At 34.8% G+C, this 18,371-nt stretch overlaps 1 protein-coding gene across 2 annotated transcripts in view; it reads left to right on the forward strand.

Moving 5' to 3' along the window:
* The first annotated feature begins 675 nt into the window (after positions 1 to 675).
* LOC120306033 overlaps positions 676 to 18,371 on the forward strand; it is a 43,361-nt gene continuing 25,665 nt past the window's right edge. Inside the window, exons 1-6 of one of the 2 annotated variants that reach the window (XM_039338596.1) lie at positions 676 to 1,084; positions 6,837 to 9,152; positions 9,876 to 10,079; positions 13,023 to 13,178; positions 14,580 to 14,681; positions 18,251 to 18,361. In XM_039338596.1, the coding sequence (XP_039194530.1) occupies positions 7,700 to 9,152; positions 9,876 to 10,079; positions 13,023 to 13,178; positions 14,580 to 14,681; positions 18,251 to 18,361 (2,026 nt within the window). In that variant the 5' untranslated portion in view covers positions 676 to 1,084; positions 6,837 to 7,699. The remainder of the gene's footprint in view (positions 1,085 to 6,836; positions 9,153 to 9,875; positions 10,080 to 13,022; positions 13,179 to 14,579; positions 14,682 to 18,250; positions 18,362 to 18,371) is intronic. The other variant, XM_039338595.1, reaches the window with a different exon arrangement.

Below are 18,371 nucleotides of genomic sequence, written 5' to 3' on the forward strand. Positions count from 1 at the left end.
CCACCATGGATGGGTCAAAATGGATAAACTCCATGGATGTCCCACTGTAATAGGCAAAAAAACCTACATGGTAGCAGTCAAGTATGAATTGGCTGCTGCTTAATATTCAGTCTGTTTAAAGCAGCGGTTCTCAACCTGTGGGTCGGGACCCCATTTGGGGTCGAACGACCATTTCACGAGGGTCGCCAAATAATGCAGTCCGCCATTTTTTTCCCCTTTTCCTTAGCTGTGCTACTCCCTTTTATTCTATTGGCTTTTGAAAGCCAATAGAATAGACTCTCTAGAATAGAGTCTAATTCTATTGGCTTTCAAAAGCCAATAGGAATTGTCCAGGCTGTCTCTGCCCTGCTGAGCCCGCCAAAAGTCCCATTCTGCAAACGGTGCTGCAAGTTGTCTGCAGCGAAGGCAAGCTGTCTGGAAGTTTCCACCCCTCCCTGCTGAGCAACTACTAAAAATGTAAGTAAAAGACGGCCAGGGGTGGGAGGTGGGAGGCCGGCGGGTGCAGGGAGGGTTGCTGGCGCGCATGGGGCCCAGTGGGTGCCTTACCTCTCTTGGGCTGGGCCAGTTGGTGACCCACCCGGTGGTCGGCCTGCGTCGTCTCTGCCGCTTGCCAGCTACGCCTCGGCTGGCACAGGGGGCGGCACCACGCATGCGTGGCGCTCCCGGGCAGGAAAAGTCCTCGACTTACAACCGGTTGGGTAGTCCTCGACTTACAACTGGTTGGGTAGTCCTTGATTTACGACCGGTTGGGAGTCGCGACATTAAAAAGGTTGAGAACCACTGGTTTAAATGTTCTGAAAAATTACTTTGATTAATTTTCAAACATACTAAAAGAAAAAAAATGTTCTAAATCTGTTTATACATGTGAGGGAAAAAGAAAATAGGTATTTGTAGGCTGATTAAAGATAGGCCATTCTTAATAATCTCTGGAATTAAATACCTTAATCCGATTCTGAGTGTAAGGAACAAGAATAGATATATAAAGAAATAGAGCAAGCCAATCAGGCTTAAGATTTTACTAGTCTTTCCTATGAATGTAAACTCTTCCTTTCAGAAAAATAGGAAGCTGATACAATTTGCATAGGTGAGTTGCTTGCCCATTGCTTCTGGGGGGGGGGGCGGGATATAATTTAGACCAATAATAAAAATATATACACCTTTATTCTTTCATCAATCAAAAAACTGTGGCTACCTGTATGTGTTTATATTAGTGTTTTGAAATAATAACACAGAAAAGAAAATAAATGAAAAAACAAGAAAATGAGATAGGTGAGGATTTTGAACTGTGTTTTATATTCTTTATGATACCACAGATGATTATTTTGTTCTTTCCAGTGTGGGAATATACAGCTATAGTGTATATTCCAAATGAAATTGATTTGAATGCTCAGCCTTTATAAATACTTACACAAATCTATTCATTTTCTGTTATTAACAAAATGCCAGCTACATTTCCTATAATAGAATTTTACAAGATTTGTTCCAATAAAATAATATTCTGTATTTTTCCCTCTCAGAATAGGCTAGTTTCTTTATCTTAGCATTACTTGGAGCCATATGATTCTAAAGTTGAAGGATTGAATTCTGAATTCAAAGTTCTATGCTAAAGATCAAGCGAAGATAAGAGTTATTTAAAGTTTGTGTGTGTGTGTGTGTGTGTGTGTGTGTGTGTGTGTGTGTTTGTGTGTGTGAAAGAACAGGAACAACTAAATATATTTCTCCAGTCGGCTGAATTTTTTTTTGAGGAAGAAACTTTTACATTAATGGAATTCCTCTTAAAATATATTATAATGGCTTTACTTCTATTTCCAAAATGTATTTACTCTGAAGTGGGTAATTCATTTTAAATGTTTAAGGTTATATCAGAGTCCCTTTGATTTAATTCCTTTATGAATATACATTATTATAAAGTATTAGTATTACAAGAGGTAGTAGCAAAAATTTGAATTATATTTTCTCAGAGAATCTACATTTACAAATTCTTCAGACTTCACTTTAAGTGAACTATAATCATTTAAGAATGTACAATTTTACCTTCAAAAATATTTTCTTCTACTTCTCTTATACTTCCCTTGATGACAATTTATAATACTAGGATGTTTAGCTTATTCTAAGAGGTTCTATATGCATAATTTATTGTTAAATGGAAAAAATAAATTGAAAACATTCTGATTAATGTTTATGTTGGAAAGAATGCTTATTGTCTAAAGTGATGGTGATGAATGATGATACCATTTTTGGATTGGATTCTGTGGATAATGGAAAACGCTTTCTGCCAATTTATCAAACTCTTTGAAATCCCCACTGCCAACTGTCATTATGTCTTGGAAGAGCTTTTAAGCATCCAAAAACTATTTTTGTGACCATTGACTGCTACAGAATCAGAACAAAGCTGAGTGTATTTGTTTTGAACGAAGCTACACATAAAAATCAGTATTAAAAAGCATATTAATGGTTACAAGTCACATAAATGAGAGCAACAAAAAATGGATGTAATAAAAATAATAGAGATTGGTAAAATTAAATGTAGTTTCCAAATTCAATATGATTCCATCTTCATTCTGGAATAGCAAGAAATCTTTGACTATTAAGCCATGAGTGAGTTTATATTGTATAATGAAGGAAAAATACTTTACTACCTTCATTTGTCCTGCTTAGCAAAATCTCTGCATCACAACCCAATAAATATGATATCAATAGATATATCAAAAGTCTATGGATTTATAGTGATATAATTTATAGCCAGTTATAGGCTTCCTTGAATGACCTTTTACTAAACTGAACATAAGTCACAGCTCATCAGCCTATTTAATTTTCTATTGTCCTTCAATGAGGTTTTTTGTTTTATTGTTAAGCAATGTCAGTTAAACTGGTTACACTATATTATTTCATTTTCATCTGACCATGATAATGTAGGCATTTTTCTTAGTGTACATTAGCAGCTCAACTTAAAAAAAAACTCTAAAAAGTAATGTTGAAAAGATAAAATCAGAAAATGTACATTGTGTCTGCTTTCGCTTTACTTTTTCGTACATCCACGTGTTCCCTCAATTTAATATACTTTGAAGCTATAAAAATGCAGAGATAAATTCCATCAACTGATTTTTTATTAAAGACCTTTTGCAACTATAAGATTCACATAGTTAACCTTCTTTGACATGTTATATAGCCCATTTAAAAAGTTATTCCCAATGAAGTAAAGTAAAAAGACATTTGGGAAAAGAGGTTAAGAATTAGTGTGGCTCTTCAGTCTCTAAGAATGATGAATTATGGTGTTATTTATATGGTGCTTTCTGTCATCAATTTAAGTTGGACCTTTTAAGATAACTGTTCATTCAGTATATATATATCTCAGGGGCTGCCATAAAGAAGAGGGAATTAAGCTATTTTCCAAAGCACCTGAAGGCAGGACAAGAAGCAACGGGTGGAAACTAATCAAGGAGAGAAGCAACCTAGAACTAAGGAGAAACTTCCTGACAGTGAGAACAATTAATCAGTGGAACAGCTTGCCTCCAGAAGCAGTAAATGCTCCAACACTGGAAGTTTTTAAGAAGAGACTGGACAGCCATTTGTCCGAAATGGTGTAGGGTTTCCTGCCCGAGTAGGGGGTTGGACTAGATGACCTCCAAGGTCCCTTCAAACTTTACTACTACTATTATTATTATATATCCATATGCTGTAAAACTGCTATTAAGTTTTGTGGTGGTGAATGGGGAACAAGCAAACTATTTTTTCATTATCTGACAGTTTAAAGTGTTCCATTTTTAAAAATAGAAATTTTCTAAGTATCATGTCAACACATGCAACAGACCTAAAAACTTCCTATCAACACCTTTAAAAAAAGATATTTTGTCTGTTCATTGCTGCAATAGACACACACACACACACACACAAATATTTTCTCTTGCAATACTACCAATTACCTTCTTTGCTATCTCAGATTTTAAAATTGCACTGCTGCCAGCAGATGACTCTAATATTAATCTTCCCAAACACTAGCCAGATTTGCAGTTGGCAAGCTCCTAAGCTTTGTATGATTTTAATCAGTAATTTTAAACACTATGTTCAATACTATATAAACAGAAAAGTTCAAAAAATACAGTAAGAGCCCTGATGGATCAAGATTAGAAAAAAAGTAGGTTATTCATCTGAGAGTAGCTATTCATAAGCTCTCAAGGCCAGAGATGCCTAATCTATGATCACTGCTGTCTAAAAATATCCTGAACAAAAGAGTGAAGCACTGTGATTTATTTCCTCAGGATTTAACAGCTTCAGCTCAAATCCTGGCTTGTGCCGCTAAACAACTTCCCAGTGACAATGTTAGGAATTTAGACTTTTCCATTATAAAGGTCAGATATGTTCCAGCATGGACATCTTGGTATTAAGTCCCAACTTACAATACAGATCACTGATACTCATTTTAAGGCAAAATTATACCTTACACCATTTTGATCTCATTCAAAATGTAATCTTCTGTATTCATAGAACGTGATAGCAAGATTAAACACAGAGAGTCTATTACCAGTATATTGTTCTTTGTACTTCATCTATATGTTCATTAATTCTCCATGTTCTCCCTCTATCAATACTTATATAATTCCTACAATTGTATAGAAATGTGATTTCAAATTTTATTACATTTTAAAATATGAATTCAATAGATTATAATCAAAATATCTAATTTTATTGGGAAAGAAGCATAGAGGAATTTACATGTCAATAAATAAAGTGGCCTTTTCCTGATCCTAATTAATGCAACATAACATTCCCAGCTTGGTGCTCTCCTAAAATTCCAAGTTAGTTGTAAATTATGCTTACTGAGAACGCTGACTGTTGTAGTCCAATATATGAGGGATTTCCTGCTTTTCCAAGTAAAGGCTGATAAAAAAATATATTGAAATAAACTTAGGCAAACAATCATCGTGCATGGACATCAATCACAGTTGTTCCATATAATAGTGGTGGTGCAGTGGTTAGAATGCAGTGTTGCAGGCTAATTCTATTGACTGCCAACTGCCAACAGTTCGGCAGTTCAATTTTCACTGGCTCCAAGGTTGGTAAAACGAGGACTCAGATTGTTGGAAGCAATATGTTGACTCTATAAACCGCTTAGAGAAGGCTGTAAAGCATTGTGAAATGACATATAAGTCTAAGTGCTATTGCCATTGCTATTGCTAAAATAATTAAATAGCAAGGTATTAAAAAGATGAACAGAAAACATTTACATGAGTAATACACTTTTTTTCTGCACATAAAAGTAACGTACTGGTTGCTATTAATCATTGTTGAAATACTGGGGAGGAAAAGCTGCTACTTATGTCTATTGTTTGTGTCAGGATATTTATTAGGTCATGAACTGAATGCTTTATTGAACACTGAATGTTTTGCTAAAAATTATACACAGTGTGGGGATCAAAAAACTGAAGATGGCAGCTATAGTCATGTGTTTATTGGCATCCCTCTTTCCAACATGCATTGCAATGACACCTAAAATGGTTGCAAGGCTTCATGTGATACTCTGTTCTGGGACTGATGCCTTCCATGCTGCTTGTGCATGTATGATTATGTTATCCTATTGCATAAATGACACATGATGATGTAAAAAAAATAAACTAACGAGCATAATGCAAGCTACAAGCAAGTACAAATTATGCAATGAAGAGTCACATATAAGACCATACGGGGCAGAGAAATAGTGAAAAGAAACCTCCTTATAAAATATATTTATTGGAAAAAATGATAATACTGAAATTATTGAGTAGACTGGGCACAGAGACTAACATGCTGGAATAAAGTTAAGACAAAATGAGTTACTGAATAAGGAGAGAAAAGTGTGCAAGACAAGGTCTACAACGGGCTGGCTATTTATGTCACTCAACTCAATCTGTCCTATTTCTGCAATGCCCAAAAAATTATGAAATCTGCAAATCACGTTTGAATCGTAAAGGTTTATCCATGTGTCAATTCCAATATTTCTTTCGAAAGAGTGATGTGTTCTGGAATTGAATCACCTTTTCTCAGTTTTATACCATCTTAAACTGCAAATAGAGGCATCCTGATGAGGTCTGGGGGAACCATACAAACTATCTGTGTAAAAAGATACCATTGATTAAAAGACTCTGCTCCTATGGCTTAGGAGAGGTGGAGATCATTGGACATAAACTCCTTCGATATTCTTTCTATAGAAGATATTCGAAAAAAAACATATCCTCCCAATAATTGATAGGTATCCTGGCCATTCCAACACTGCTTATCTCCAGTGGCTGCTTAAGGACAAACAGACCGTGATTACAGCTAGATTCTGTGCCACAGCACTGGGGATTCATCGAAAACATGTGATTAATCCACCATAGCAATTTTACACAACTAATGTAGTAAACTCTTTTGTGTTGTTGTTATTTGTATTTTAGTATTCAATGACTATGGGCTTTATGGTTTAAGGATTGATACTATAGTTCAGTTAGGCTATGTGTAATTGACAGACTGGATGCCAAATTGTGATTTGAATATAGATTTTATCTGTTATTTATTATTTTATTCTAGATTTTTAACTGGATATTCATTGAGTGTTTTTATTTGTTCTGGTCTCTGATTTTTGACAGTAATAAACTTAAACTATCTGTGCTGTACCAGCTGACAGTTTCAGTCTGGGATGATTGAAAAGAAAGCAACCATCAGCAAGTTGTAATTATCAGAGGTGCAGTAGAATCAGAATACACTAGGAGCATTGCATCCTTTTTTGATCTATTCAAAATTATCATTGGCCTGCCAGATATGTTTAAGCAATCTTACTTTCAGAATAATAACAGAATTCTTCTTTTATTTTTATTCTTCAGATAAGTATCAACTGATGCCAGCATAACATTGAAAACAGGACAGGTGACAATCCAGGAAACACCAGTACTCAAGAAGCAACGGATTTGCAATATCTGATTGAAGTAGAAACCATCTTTCTTATACACAGTGAAAAAGGAAATAACACTGATTTCTTTTTGAAGGCAATATCTGATAGTTGAAAAAAAAAGGAAAGTGAGGATAAGATTGTCCTGCTTGTAGTCTTTGCTGCTCAGCAAATGATATTGTCACAGTGTAAATATTGATGACTTAGAAAAGACATCAAAAGGATATAGTACAATGGAATATAATTCTGTGGTCTGCTGTACAGAGAAGTGAAACCTGATTTCTTGAGTATGGAAATGAGTGTTGTGATCCTCATGATGAGCCACTGTATGGCTTGAAAGTAAAAACCCTTTTTGTAAAAAAAATATCATCACAAAGAAAACTGTTAACAAGTAGCAAAAAGACACTAATTTCTTAAGTAATCTTTCTGAAAAGTCTCAAAAAAAACCCCTCCAAATACACAGTCCAAATTGCAAGCCCATTGATGAAAATAAGTGTTGATAGGAGGGAAAATACACTGGTGGAAAGGAGTTACTGGTTAATGCTCAGACTGGTGGCAAAGCATTACCCTGTTCATGTAATTTTGAAACTATATGAAAATATTGTGTTTCACATTTTTAATCATTACAGTGTCCTGCCATTCAAATTTTGAGACAAATTTTGACTTTCAGGAAAACATTTTTAAGTTGCATAAGTCCAGAATGGTAAATTCTTTACATCTCCTCCAGCTTTATTTGCTGACTCTGCAGAAACTGCTTAGATATTACAATTAAGATTATTAGATCCTTAAGAGGACAACATGGATGTACCAGATATATCCTCAGTTGCCTTAAACTGGGAAAAAGAAAATGCTTCCTGTCAAGAGAATAGGAAGGAATGCACAAAGGGAAAAGATTTCTACAAAGGAATGGCTTTTTCTGAATTCAGCTGTTCTACAGAAACCCCACAAGAAAATTACAGTTCCCAAGAAATCCATTTTAGAAAGAAATATAATGAAGAGATGAGTAATGCACTACAAATACGGAACAACAGCTTATTTGAAACAGGGACCGCTATGCTAATTTCATCCAAGGAATCAAAAAACATAAGAAGGTATTCTTTCCCAGTCTCATCTATTGATGTATTGTCATTGCCTCAACTTAGAAGGGACTCGGGTTTTTATTCCATGCCATCTTTATCTTTAAAACTCCTCTCCGGACCATTCAAAGCAGTAACTACTTATAAAATGAGTACTGATAGACGTGTCAGCTATACAAAACCTTATTCAAGTTTCACATCATTGTTTGGTACTCTCACAGATCTTAAATCTTCACACTGCTATGCGTTTGCTTCCTGTGATCACAATATGAATGTGTGTCATATAGAAAGCAAATTCAACACTACTTTTTCAGGGGACAACTATTTAGAATACAGGGAGAGTAGTAAAGAAATGGGGAAGGTGACAGTAGAAGACTTTCATTCCATTATGAATTCTTGTCAAGCTCAAAAGGAGAAATATAGACCCATTAAGACGCCAACAACCCCAAAAGGAGGTGAGGAATATATTACCTTTGAAAAAGATGGTTTTGTTTGTGAGATTCTAAAAAGCAAATACCAACAATTTCAAGTCCATGAAAAACTACCAAACAAAGTAACTGCAAATCAAGACTCTTTGCTTTCCGAAAGGCTATCAAGTGTAGAAGACATTCAGGGTCAACAATCAGTAATACAGTCAAACAAAAATCTTCCACAAAATATTTCCGAGTCTAAAGAAATGAAAAAACCCCAGAGAAAATCAGTCACGACTGTAATAACTGGAGAATTGGAACAGAAGCTCATCATTCCAGGTGACATTAAATCTATGGCAAATTCATTTGGCTTGGCAATAAAAAAAGATCCCAGCAGAAAAAGGGAAACAGTATTTATATTGCCTCTTTTGGATACTGAAGAATCAAATCAAGTTAACGAATTCCAAAGTTGTACTGACATTCAGAAAATGTCTGAAAACATTCTGGAAGATTCTGATTGCCAAGATTATTCTATACAGACTAAGCATCTTTTAGCTGGGGACTCTTTCACAGATGCTCCAGAGATGTTCTCCAATGAAAAACACATAAGTGTCTCTCATCATTCTGAAAGTCATTTAGCAGAAGTTCAGACAGAGACGTTATTCAAACCCAGCTCTGAAAAACGAGATGAAGAAAGGGAAACAAATAGGAATGCAGTCATGATCTCAGCCACATTCTCATCAGTAAATCAAGCTGATCAGATAGGCAAGTAATTTTCGAAACTACTTTTCAAAGCATTGTTTCATTGTGAAAAATATAGCAAGGTAAATAATGCATATAATGAACAAAGAGAATTTCAACCATCATAGGTACCTTCTTGATTTTTTTCTTGATCACACTCTTTGGATATTCCTGACCAGAAGAGAAGTACAGAACTTAAATCTTTTTAAGCTTCTTCTTACATAAATTATAAGCTTATGCTAGAAACCATAATTTTATTTTATGCTATTTTCAGAATGTCTTAAAATATTTCAAGAATTATTCTTTATATTACATTAGGAAAAGGAGAAAAGGTATAGTCAGGAACAGTGATTAATCTAAAGACTCTAAAATGTTCTGAGATGAGCTGGCTTAAAAGATTTCCTTCCCATTAGTTGCAACGCTAGGAGTTTGTTTATTTGTTTTTAAAAGTGGTAGGTAAAGCAGTGCATGTTGTATCTTCTTGGGCTCTTGTTTGGTGTTCTATTCCTGACAGAATGTTGGAACCAGCTCTTTGTGCACATCTAAAATACATGAAATATAAATAAATGGAACCACTGTAACTTCCACTCAGGCTGAAAAAATATTTGGTACTATTTGTATTTTCAGTAACTGATATTAAGCTAACAAATATGCAACCTCTATAAAGCAGAATATTTTAAAAGGTAATCTGACTTTAAATGTTGTCAGTTGTATAGATTGTTTCTTTTTTCCTCCCACAAAATATAGCTAAATCACTGAAAGACATGAGCACAGGATTATCAAGGGACCAAGTGCTGAAAGATGCAAGGACAAACAATAGTTCTCAAGAAGAAGAAGAAAAAGAACCAGACCGTTGGGCTAGAGCTAGACGAAGGAAATGGTTCAAAAACAGCAAAAGACACCCTTCAGCTGGAGAGCGCTCTAAGAATAACAGCTTCACCAAAAGATTCAGTAAGTACTGCATTTAGTTGGAGATAAGGAGAAATATTTTGCCAAAGATTTGTGGATAAACTCACCACTTGGGTCATTGCAGAATATTTTTTTTTATTCAAACTTTATCATGTCTAGAAGGAAAATGATAAAAAGCAACATGTTTAGAATGAGGTCCAGGGCCATATTAAAGAGCTTACAATGGCTCCAGATACCTCCAGAATTGGTTCCTAGATTATAATTTTTAAAAGGAAAATGACATAAGGGGAGATGATTAAATACAAGAGAGAAGAGCAATCATAAGAACTATTTTAAAATTTAATTTAAATATTAATGAAATAAATTTTAACTTTAGTCCTCTCTCATGTATGACTTAATATGGCAGGGTCTTTAGCACCTCACTCAAAGCCCAGGATGCTTCTTGACCCAAAAAAGTTGCATTCTGAGTTTAGACAAACTATCACAGAAATCCCAAAGCTGCATATGAGCAGAGAACTGTAGACCTGACACTAACAATATTTTTACACTCTAGTAATTGCACATGAACAATCCAGTGCCTTTTAACAGGACCCAGCTCTTTAGTGTGCTTCAATTTAATTAGGAAGGTTTTAAGCTGGCTCTTCTCTTAAGCAGAATGAAGAAACTTTTAAATAGCTGATGCTAAGGATATAAGAAAAAAGACAGCAAATATTCAGGGTTTAATATATTACTAAAAGTTTGCTGTATTTTTAATATCACAAAAATCAATGATTTTTCTATCATACATTAGGAAAACAATAAAATAAACAATAAAACAAAAACATAGATTAAGAAAACAAAAAAAAATCCTCCCAGCCTTTTATATCTATCTATAATAGTCTAAAATGAGGGGAAAAATAAATGTTTTGACAATGTATCTATCACTAAGATAAATGTTTTATTTTTATTCCTTTTGCCAAAATGTAAGGTTCATAAGTGTCTTTGAAAGGAATAATTATACTAAACTATACTAAGTCATACACTCTCATGCACTTGGTGCTGTGACATAAACAATAACTTGTTACTTGGAAGTGCTGTGTTATGAATGCTATTGTCCCTTATGTAACACCATGTTGATGAATGCTTTCTGGAGTGATTGAATTAACCATGAATCATTCATCCATATGATCTAAGCTGTTTCTTGAAAACTCCTCCTCTCCTTACCTGTGGAACTATAAATCATATTCATTGAGCCTTAAAATCAGTTGATTTTGATAAAGATCAATGCATAACACATGGACCTCCATGGGTCAAAAGCACAACAGAAAGGTAAGCTCACCTGGGTTTTTGTCTGTAATTTTCTTTTCTGTGATCCAGCAATGTAATGTCGAATAACTCATTTGAAGGGAGTTAATGAGAAGAAAAATCTGAGTTTTGAGAGGAAAACTCCCTTCTGTTTTTCTATAATATGCTGCATTAAATAAGAAGAAATTATCAGGTACTTTACAATGTATTAATTAGTAATGAAAATAACACAGGGTTCAGAAATTATATATATAATTTGTGTATATATATAATTGTGTATGTGTGTGTAAGGACAATGTTGAGACAAAGAAATTCCTATTTCTTTGTAAACATGTTATAAGAGGAAATGGCTTAATATGGAAGGAGTATTAATCTAAATCAGTGATTTTGATAAATTGATTTTTGTAAACCTACATATAAAAATCAAAGTTAAAATGTATGTTCAAATATCAAGAGCATCACTTATTTTAGACTCTCCTTTTTGCTTCCCACACAAATTCCACAGCTTGGCGGTTTCTATTCTTAACATTAACAAGCATTCAGAATATTGGCTCATAAAACTAAACCTTCAGAACTCATCTGCTTTCCGAAGCAATGTGAATGTATCTGAGCAAAAACATTTCTTACATAACTGGTAAAAGTTCAACTGGATAGAACAAACTTTTTTGTGATCAACTTTACATGTTTTTATACCATCATGAAATTTAGTATGTCTTAGATTCTGAGTTCAAGAAAATAGCAACTTGTATTGTATGGTACAGATATAGCTTTTTTAAATAAACAACATGGATTGATATTCATGATTAGCCTTCTGATTAGCCAGGGTGCATGCACTTGCTTGTCAAGTTCACTAGAATCTGGCTAAGCCTCCTTTTTGGCTGCTTATCCGGGAGTATAAAAGCAATAGCAACAGCTAAGGTATAGCCGATTCACAAATCAAAGGTTTAATTAGGGGACAGCAACTGAATCAGGGTCACATATGATTTCTAAGCATGGAAGCATTGACCTAGCCCAAAGGAAGAACAGCATCGAGCTCTCTGTTCCCTTCTGGGAACTTGTGCTGATCAAATCTAAAGAAAGAAGGGTAAGGAAGTATTTCTAGCGATAGGCAAAAGGAGGATTCACTTAATAAAAAATGAAATCCTTTGTCTGAAGCTGACACTAGTCCTCAAGACAGCTTATATTAATACTTTAAATATTTAATACAGATGATAAAATATTTAATATAACTTACAAAATAATAAAAGAAGATGGTATAAGAACAGGATGAGGACTGAGTTGCAACAATGTTTGGTCTGGATGATGAGGGGAAGGTTATCTTTGTTTTTAACCTTATTTTATGGTTTGTTGTGAGCCACCTAGAGTCATTGTATGAGATAGTCCTGCCATATAATTCTTGTAAATAAATAACATGAATAAATAAAGAAAACTAACATCTAACTTTATAGAGAGGGAAAGAAGAAGCCATTTAAATACTCAAATAATTTATTTATAATAACGAGCAGAAAAATCATGAGCAAGCCATGAATCGAAGCGGAGGAGCCCTTTTGTTTTTAAGCATTTTTTTTTCATTTTTTACTAGTAGATTCTAGTTTTACTTCATTTTTTTTCTTTAAATAACTTTGCCACTTTCTTGATTACACCAACAAAAATATCTGATCTTTCCAAATCTGCCTTTTCCCAATTCTTGTCTCTTTCCAGTGAATTCAGAAGATGGCTGTTCCTTGGATCTGAGACCACTCAGGGAAAGTGAAGGCTTCCACACAGAAATGTTTCACTCAGCTTCCTGGGTGTTCCAAGGGGATGAGGCTAATGCAGATACTAACCTCAGCTCTCTTAGCAAAAGGCCAGTTACTAGTAAGTAAAAAGGAGTGTGATAGGCATTAGACATTTTTGTCATTATCAATTGCAATATATTATTGCTTATAAAAACAACAGCTCATTGGTTGGTTGGTTGGTTGGGTTGGTTGGTTGGTTGGTTGGTTGGTTGGTTGGTTGGTTGGCTGAAGAAATCTCAGTGTGCCAGGAAGGATATAAAAGGACATTCAGGCATGTGATATGAAGGGGATCTGTGAGAGGTAGGAGGAAATAAAAGAAGTCCAGATGGTACCCAGGACTGCACAATCAGAAATACAGAAATACAGAATAACAACAGAATAACAGAATAATATTCTTTTTATGTGAAATGCAATGAAAAAAAAAAAACAAGAAGAGGTCAGAGCTATCACCTTGACTATGGGTCTATGACAATTTGTCATGGCCAACTCACCACAGCCTACTTGCCACAGCCAACTAAGCACAGGACAACTCACTATGGCCAACACACTGAGGGATAACTCACTGTGGGACAATATCAAGGAAATAGTAGAATAGAATTGTTAAAAAACGGATGCAAAAGGAGGGACAAAATAAAATGTGAATGACAAAAATTAAAATATTTTTATTTATTTTAAATAATTAAATTGAATTGTTATATTGGCCTGCAGTGAGTTGTCCTGTGGCAAGTTGGCTGTGGTGAATTGTCCCACAATGAACTGGCCATGGTGAGTTGGCTGGGTGAGTTGTACCATTCTGTTTTACTATTGTTATAACCGTTCCAGACATTGCTGTGAAGTCTGTATGTATAATCAATCATTTACTTGAACAATGTACCTAAATGTACATAAAAAAAGTTAAGTGTGCAACTTTCAATGAAATCACAGTTACCATTCTGAAACCTATTGGGTACACTGTTTGTCTCGTAAGAATGCAAACTCAATTATATTAAAGAAATGATGGGATTATCATCCCAGTAATGATAAATGTTCTTTTCCAATAAAAATATCAAAATATTTTACTCTGTATCAAAATATAAGACACTATAAGATCAAAGTTAAGTTGAGGCAAATTTCATATGAACAGGAAATTGGAAGCTAAGGATACTTTCTTAATAAACATAGATCAAAATCAATAACGAAATTAAAATAGAAAACATCATTCAGTTCTTTTACTGCCCTGCCAGGCTGCAGCCAATGTACTATTGGAATTATCAAATCACCCTTATGATTGCTATTTTATATTCTTGATTCTTTCTTTGGATCTTTGGATCTGATTAATGATTAAGATTTATTAATTGCTTTTTTTAAAAAAAATCCATTTAATTGTAACTTTATAACAAGAAGTAGCCCATTCAGAATAATTGCTGGTAGTCAACAAATGCCCCATAAAAATATCAACTTGAGCATTTTACTTCACCTTTGTTTTCTTTGTTCTATTAAGTTCGGGAGCGAACTGTGAGAATTCCTAAAGGAACGGGTGATTCTCCTTGGGGATTCCGAATCCAGTTCTCAAAGCCCATCTTGGTAACCGAAGTGGATTCCAGTAAGTGGCATGATCATCCCCAAAGCTTACTTCCTTCATGAAAAGATATAAAGGAGTTTTAAATGGTATGATGTTTAAAATAGCCAGCAAAGAGATAGCAGGTATTTCAACAATTCTGATTTTTTTATTGTGATTACAATGAAGCATATTTTCTAGAATTCTACTGAATTTCTATAATATGGAAGAAAATCCTGTTGTTACTCTTGCAAGTAGACCTATCATTGTAATAAAAATGCTTTGGGGAACAGTTTTCTTCTCTTTTGCCAGTGACTTATGGATGAAGAACCTTCCTTGATTCTGACTTTCATTTAATCAAACTAAAAGGGTCAGCTGTTGCCTGAAGCAATTACTTCCCCTCTGCTCTGCTTTATAGTCTGCTAAAAAAAGATGGTGATAATGACAAAATAGGTCAGTGTGCCTTGGCAGTTAGGGGAAAAAAGTGGATTTGCTTGTAGTTTTGTCTCTTTTTTTGAATAAGATCATTTTTTTTAACACCTGACCTCTTCTTGTGATAATTCTGTTTGACAGAACAAATGATTAGTTGAATACCTGCCACCCTGACATGTATCTCTTTAGAAAATATTTAATATTGGGAGTATAACTTTTAGAGTCACATGCTCTTTCTTCTCTTTTCCTTCCCCACATAAATTTTAAAACATCCGTTTCAGGCTTACTGAAAGCAGAGCCTTAATAGCTTGCCCACCAACCCTGATTTCAGGCCACTAGTTTACTTGTTTGCTTTTATATGAAGTGTATCCTTGCAGAAATCATTGCTTCTAGAAATTCACTTAAATTAAGTTTTATTTGCTGCTAATGGATATTTATAATTGCTATACATGAAGAAAAGGGAGCCAGCTGGAAACTCATGTTTCACAGAATTGATAGGCAATCTCGTACCTTCCAGATATTTCAGCCGGTTCTACATTCTTGTTGTAGCATTACACTTACAGTTCTGTAGGATACGGTATCTAAGATGGAAACTGGGTCAGACCCAGTTCTTGACTGCACTATTGGACCTTTCATTGTCCATAAATGTACCTCAAATCTGTTGTCTGAAGAATTTTCTGTGGACTATAAGAGTTTTATGGGTTGAGAAGCAGTTTCAAAAGACATTTACGAGTAAAACCCAGAGAAATTCAGAAGTATAACATACTTTTTTTGAAATTTCTTTTTGGCATTTTAAAAACTTATTAAATGGCAGAAATAAATAAACCATAAGCCAGTTCCATCAAAAAGGCTTCTTTTCTCCAAACTGCAGTAAATGAAGATGGTGATAATAATAAAAGTTACAAAAAAAAAAAACCCTTCAAAACTATTGAAATGGCTTTGGAAATGTAATGTGAAATTTCTGGATGTATCAGTCAAATGCAAGATACATTATTTGATGAGCCATAATCTCTCATAATGCAAGATATATTATTTGATGAGCTTTTATGAAAAGAGCAGAAGCTCCCAGAATGTCCACACCTGTCATTTCTCTGCTAGCTTCTGATTTTTCCTTCCATTCCTTCAGAAAAGAGCTTTATACTGTTCAGATGCATTTTCTAAGGCAAGGGGTATCAGAAAATTTAGATTACTTGGATTAGTTAAGGACCTCCGTGTTTGTGTTTTCTGGAAGAAAATATTTCAGAATACATTATGACATGTAATACTACACTGCAAAGAGATACAGAGGAAGAACATCATTCTGAGAAACACTGAGGAATAATTCAAATCATAATGAATTGATAGGCTTGAATTGAACAAATTTTCTACATTTCCTTCTGTCCCTAGCATGTCTTTACATAAAAGCAGGCTACATCCATCTGTACCACAGACATAATGTATATGAATTTTAAGCTACTGATAATAATCCAGAGGATAATTTAAATATTTCTGGATCAGACATTTTTTATATGCTTTGAAATCCCATCAACCAGTGCTATCTGTAACAATTATTTTCAAACTCTCAATTCTTCTAATGTTTGTTTAGCTCTGTGGGAATGCATAATGGTTAAGGTGTTAGATTAAGATTAGGGAAACCCAGGTTCAGTTACATTCTTAGTCACTGAAGCTCACTTGGTAATTTTGTGCCAATCACTCTTAGCACAGCTTAGCTAGCAGCACTATTACAGTAGGGACAACAATTGTATTGCAGTCTTAGTCCAATCTATTGTAGGGAATACTTGGAGAAGAGAGGGCTATATATGCTGCCTTTTGCTCCTGAAGAAATATCTAAGCACTTCCATAGAACCATCAGTCCCCCTGGCCTCAGAAATGCCATCTAGTTATCCTACAAGTACAGGTAGTCTTCAGTGTAGGACCATAATTGAGCCCAAATTGTGTCCAAAATTTCCAATACTAAGAAAAGCAATTGTTAAGTGAGTTTTTTTGCCCAATTTTATGACCTTTCTTCCACTGTTGTTTATTGAATCACTGCAGTTATTAAATTATTACATCATGGTTATTAAGTGAATCTGACTTCCCCATTAACTTAGCTGGTCAGACGATCACAAAAGGCAATCACAGGTCCCGGGACACTGCATCCATCATAAATACATGCCAGTTGCCATTTTGGTCACATGATTATGGGGATGCTACAACGGTCATGTGGGAAAAGGTCATAAGTCATTTTTAGTGCCATTGTAACTTTGAACTGTCACTAAACGAATAGTTGTAAGTTGAGGATTAAATGTATTTGTTATCCAATGAGCTGTCCAGCTCCCTCCAACTAACCATTAAGGGAAACCATAAAAACCTGCGGTTAGAGCTTCATCTTCCCATTCTCACCAATTTTTCATCTGATTTCACATTAAGCTAAAAACAAAAAAAAAAGTGGAATCACCAGATGCTTTTTATTAGTTCAGTTCACCTGGTGTTTCTGGGCAATGGGTTCATTTCCTAACCAAGCACCCGGCCACAGATCACTTCATCTTCTAAGTATGTCTAAGTAGATCCATAGGGATTTCTGTAAATATAGCTTTGCTTTGTAACTTTCCATAGGTTGAAAGTTGGAGTACAGTGAAGAGCGATAACCTAGCAATATTAAGGAAATTCAAGAAGTACCCCTAGGGGGAAAAAAACAATTCCTTCTCTACTACTCTTTTTCTTCTACCATTGCCTTTGCAGTAATTGTTTTTATGTCATAATATGAAACCAGGACTGTGTTATGGAGCCCAAGGTCCATTGTTCATATTCTAGGCATCTGCCTTTTCAGATAATCCATGATGTCATTGTGTAGTGATCTCATGTACTTAAAAATCAAATGAATTCTGTTCAGGTTAGATTATTTGTGATTGTGATCTAATAAAAGGGAGAAGGAGAATATAAATTCCCTCCCCTTTTCATTTAGGCTATTTTAATCCACCTCAAGCAGAGAACAATAGACAGCAGTCTACATGAGCCCAATACTAAACAAGTTCAACTTGGATTGCCTATGCAAAGCAAGGGAAAATCTTAGGAATGACTTTTCCAATGTCTGAGAAGTGGATTGCAATGATGGATGTAATGGGAATGAGGCTGTCTCCTTCTTGTGGATATTATCCAAATATTGCTAAATGCTGGGCATTTTTTTTTTCATTCTGTGACAGATAGTGCAGCAGAAGAAGCGGGCCTTCAGATTGGAGACATAGTGATAGCTGTCAATGGCACAGATGTTTCCAGCATGCCTCATTTAGAGGCAACAAACCTAGCAAGAAAAGGTAAGTCTGC

Source organism: Crotalus tigris, unplaced genomic scaffold, assembly GCF_016545835.1.
Source record: "Crotalus tigris isolate CLP2741 ecotype Arizona unplaced genomic scaffold, ASM1654583v1 scf7180000017710.2780689, whole genome shotgun sequence".
Taxonomy (NCBI): domain Eukaryota; kingdom Metazoa; phylum Chordata; class Lepidosauria; order Squamata; family Viperidae; genus Crotalus; species Crotalus tigris.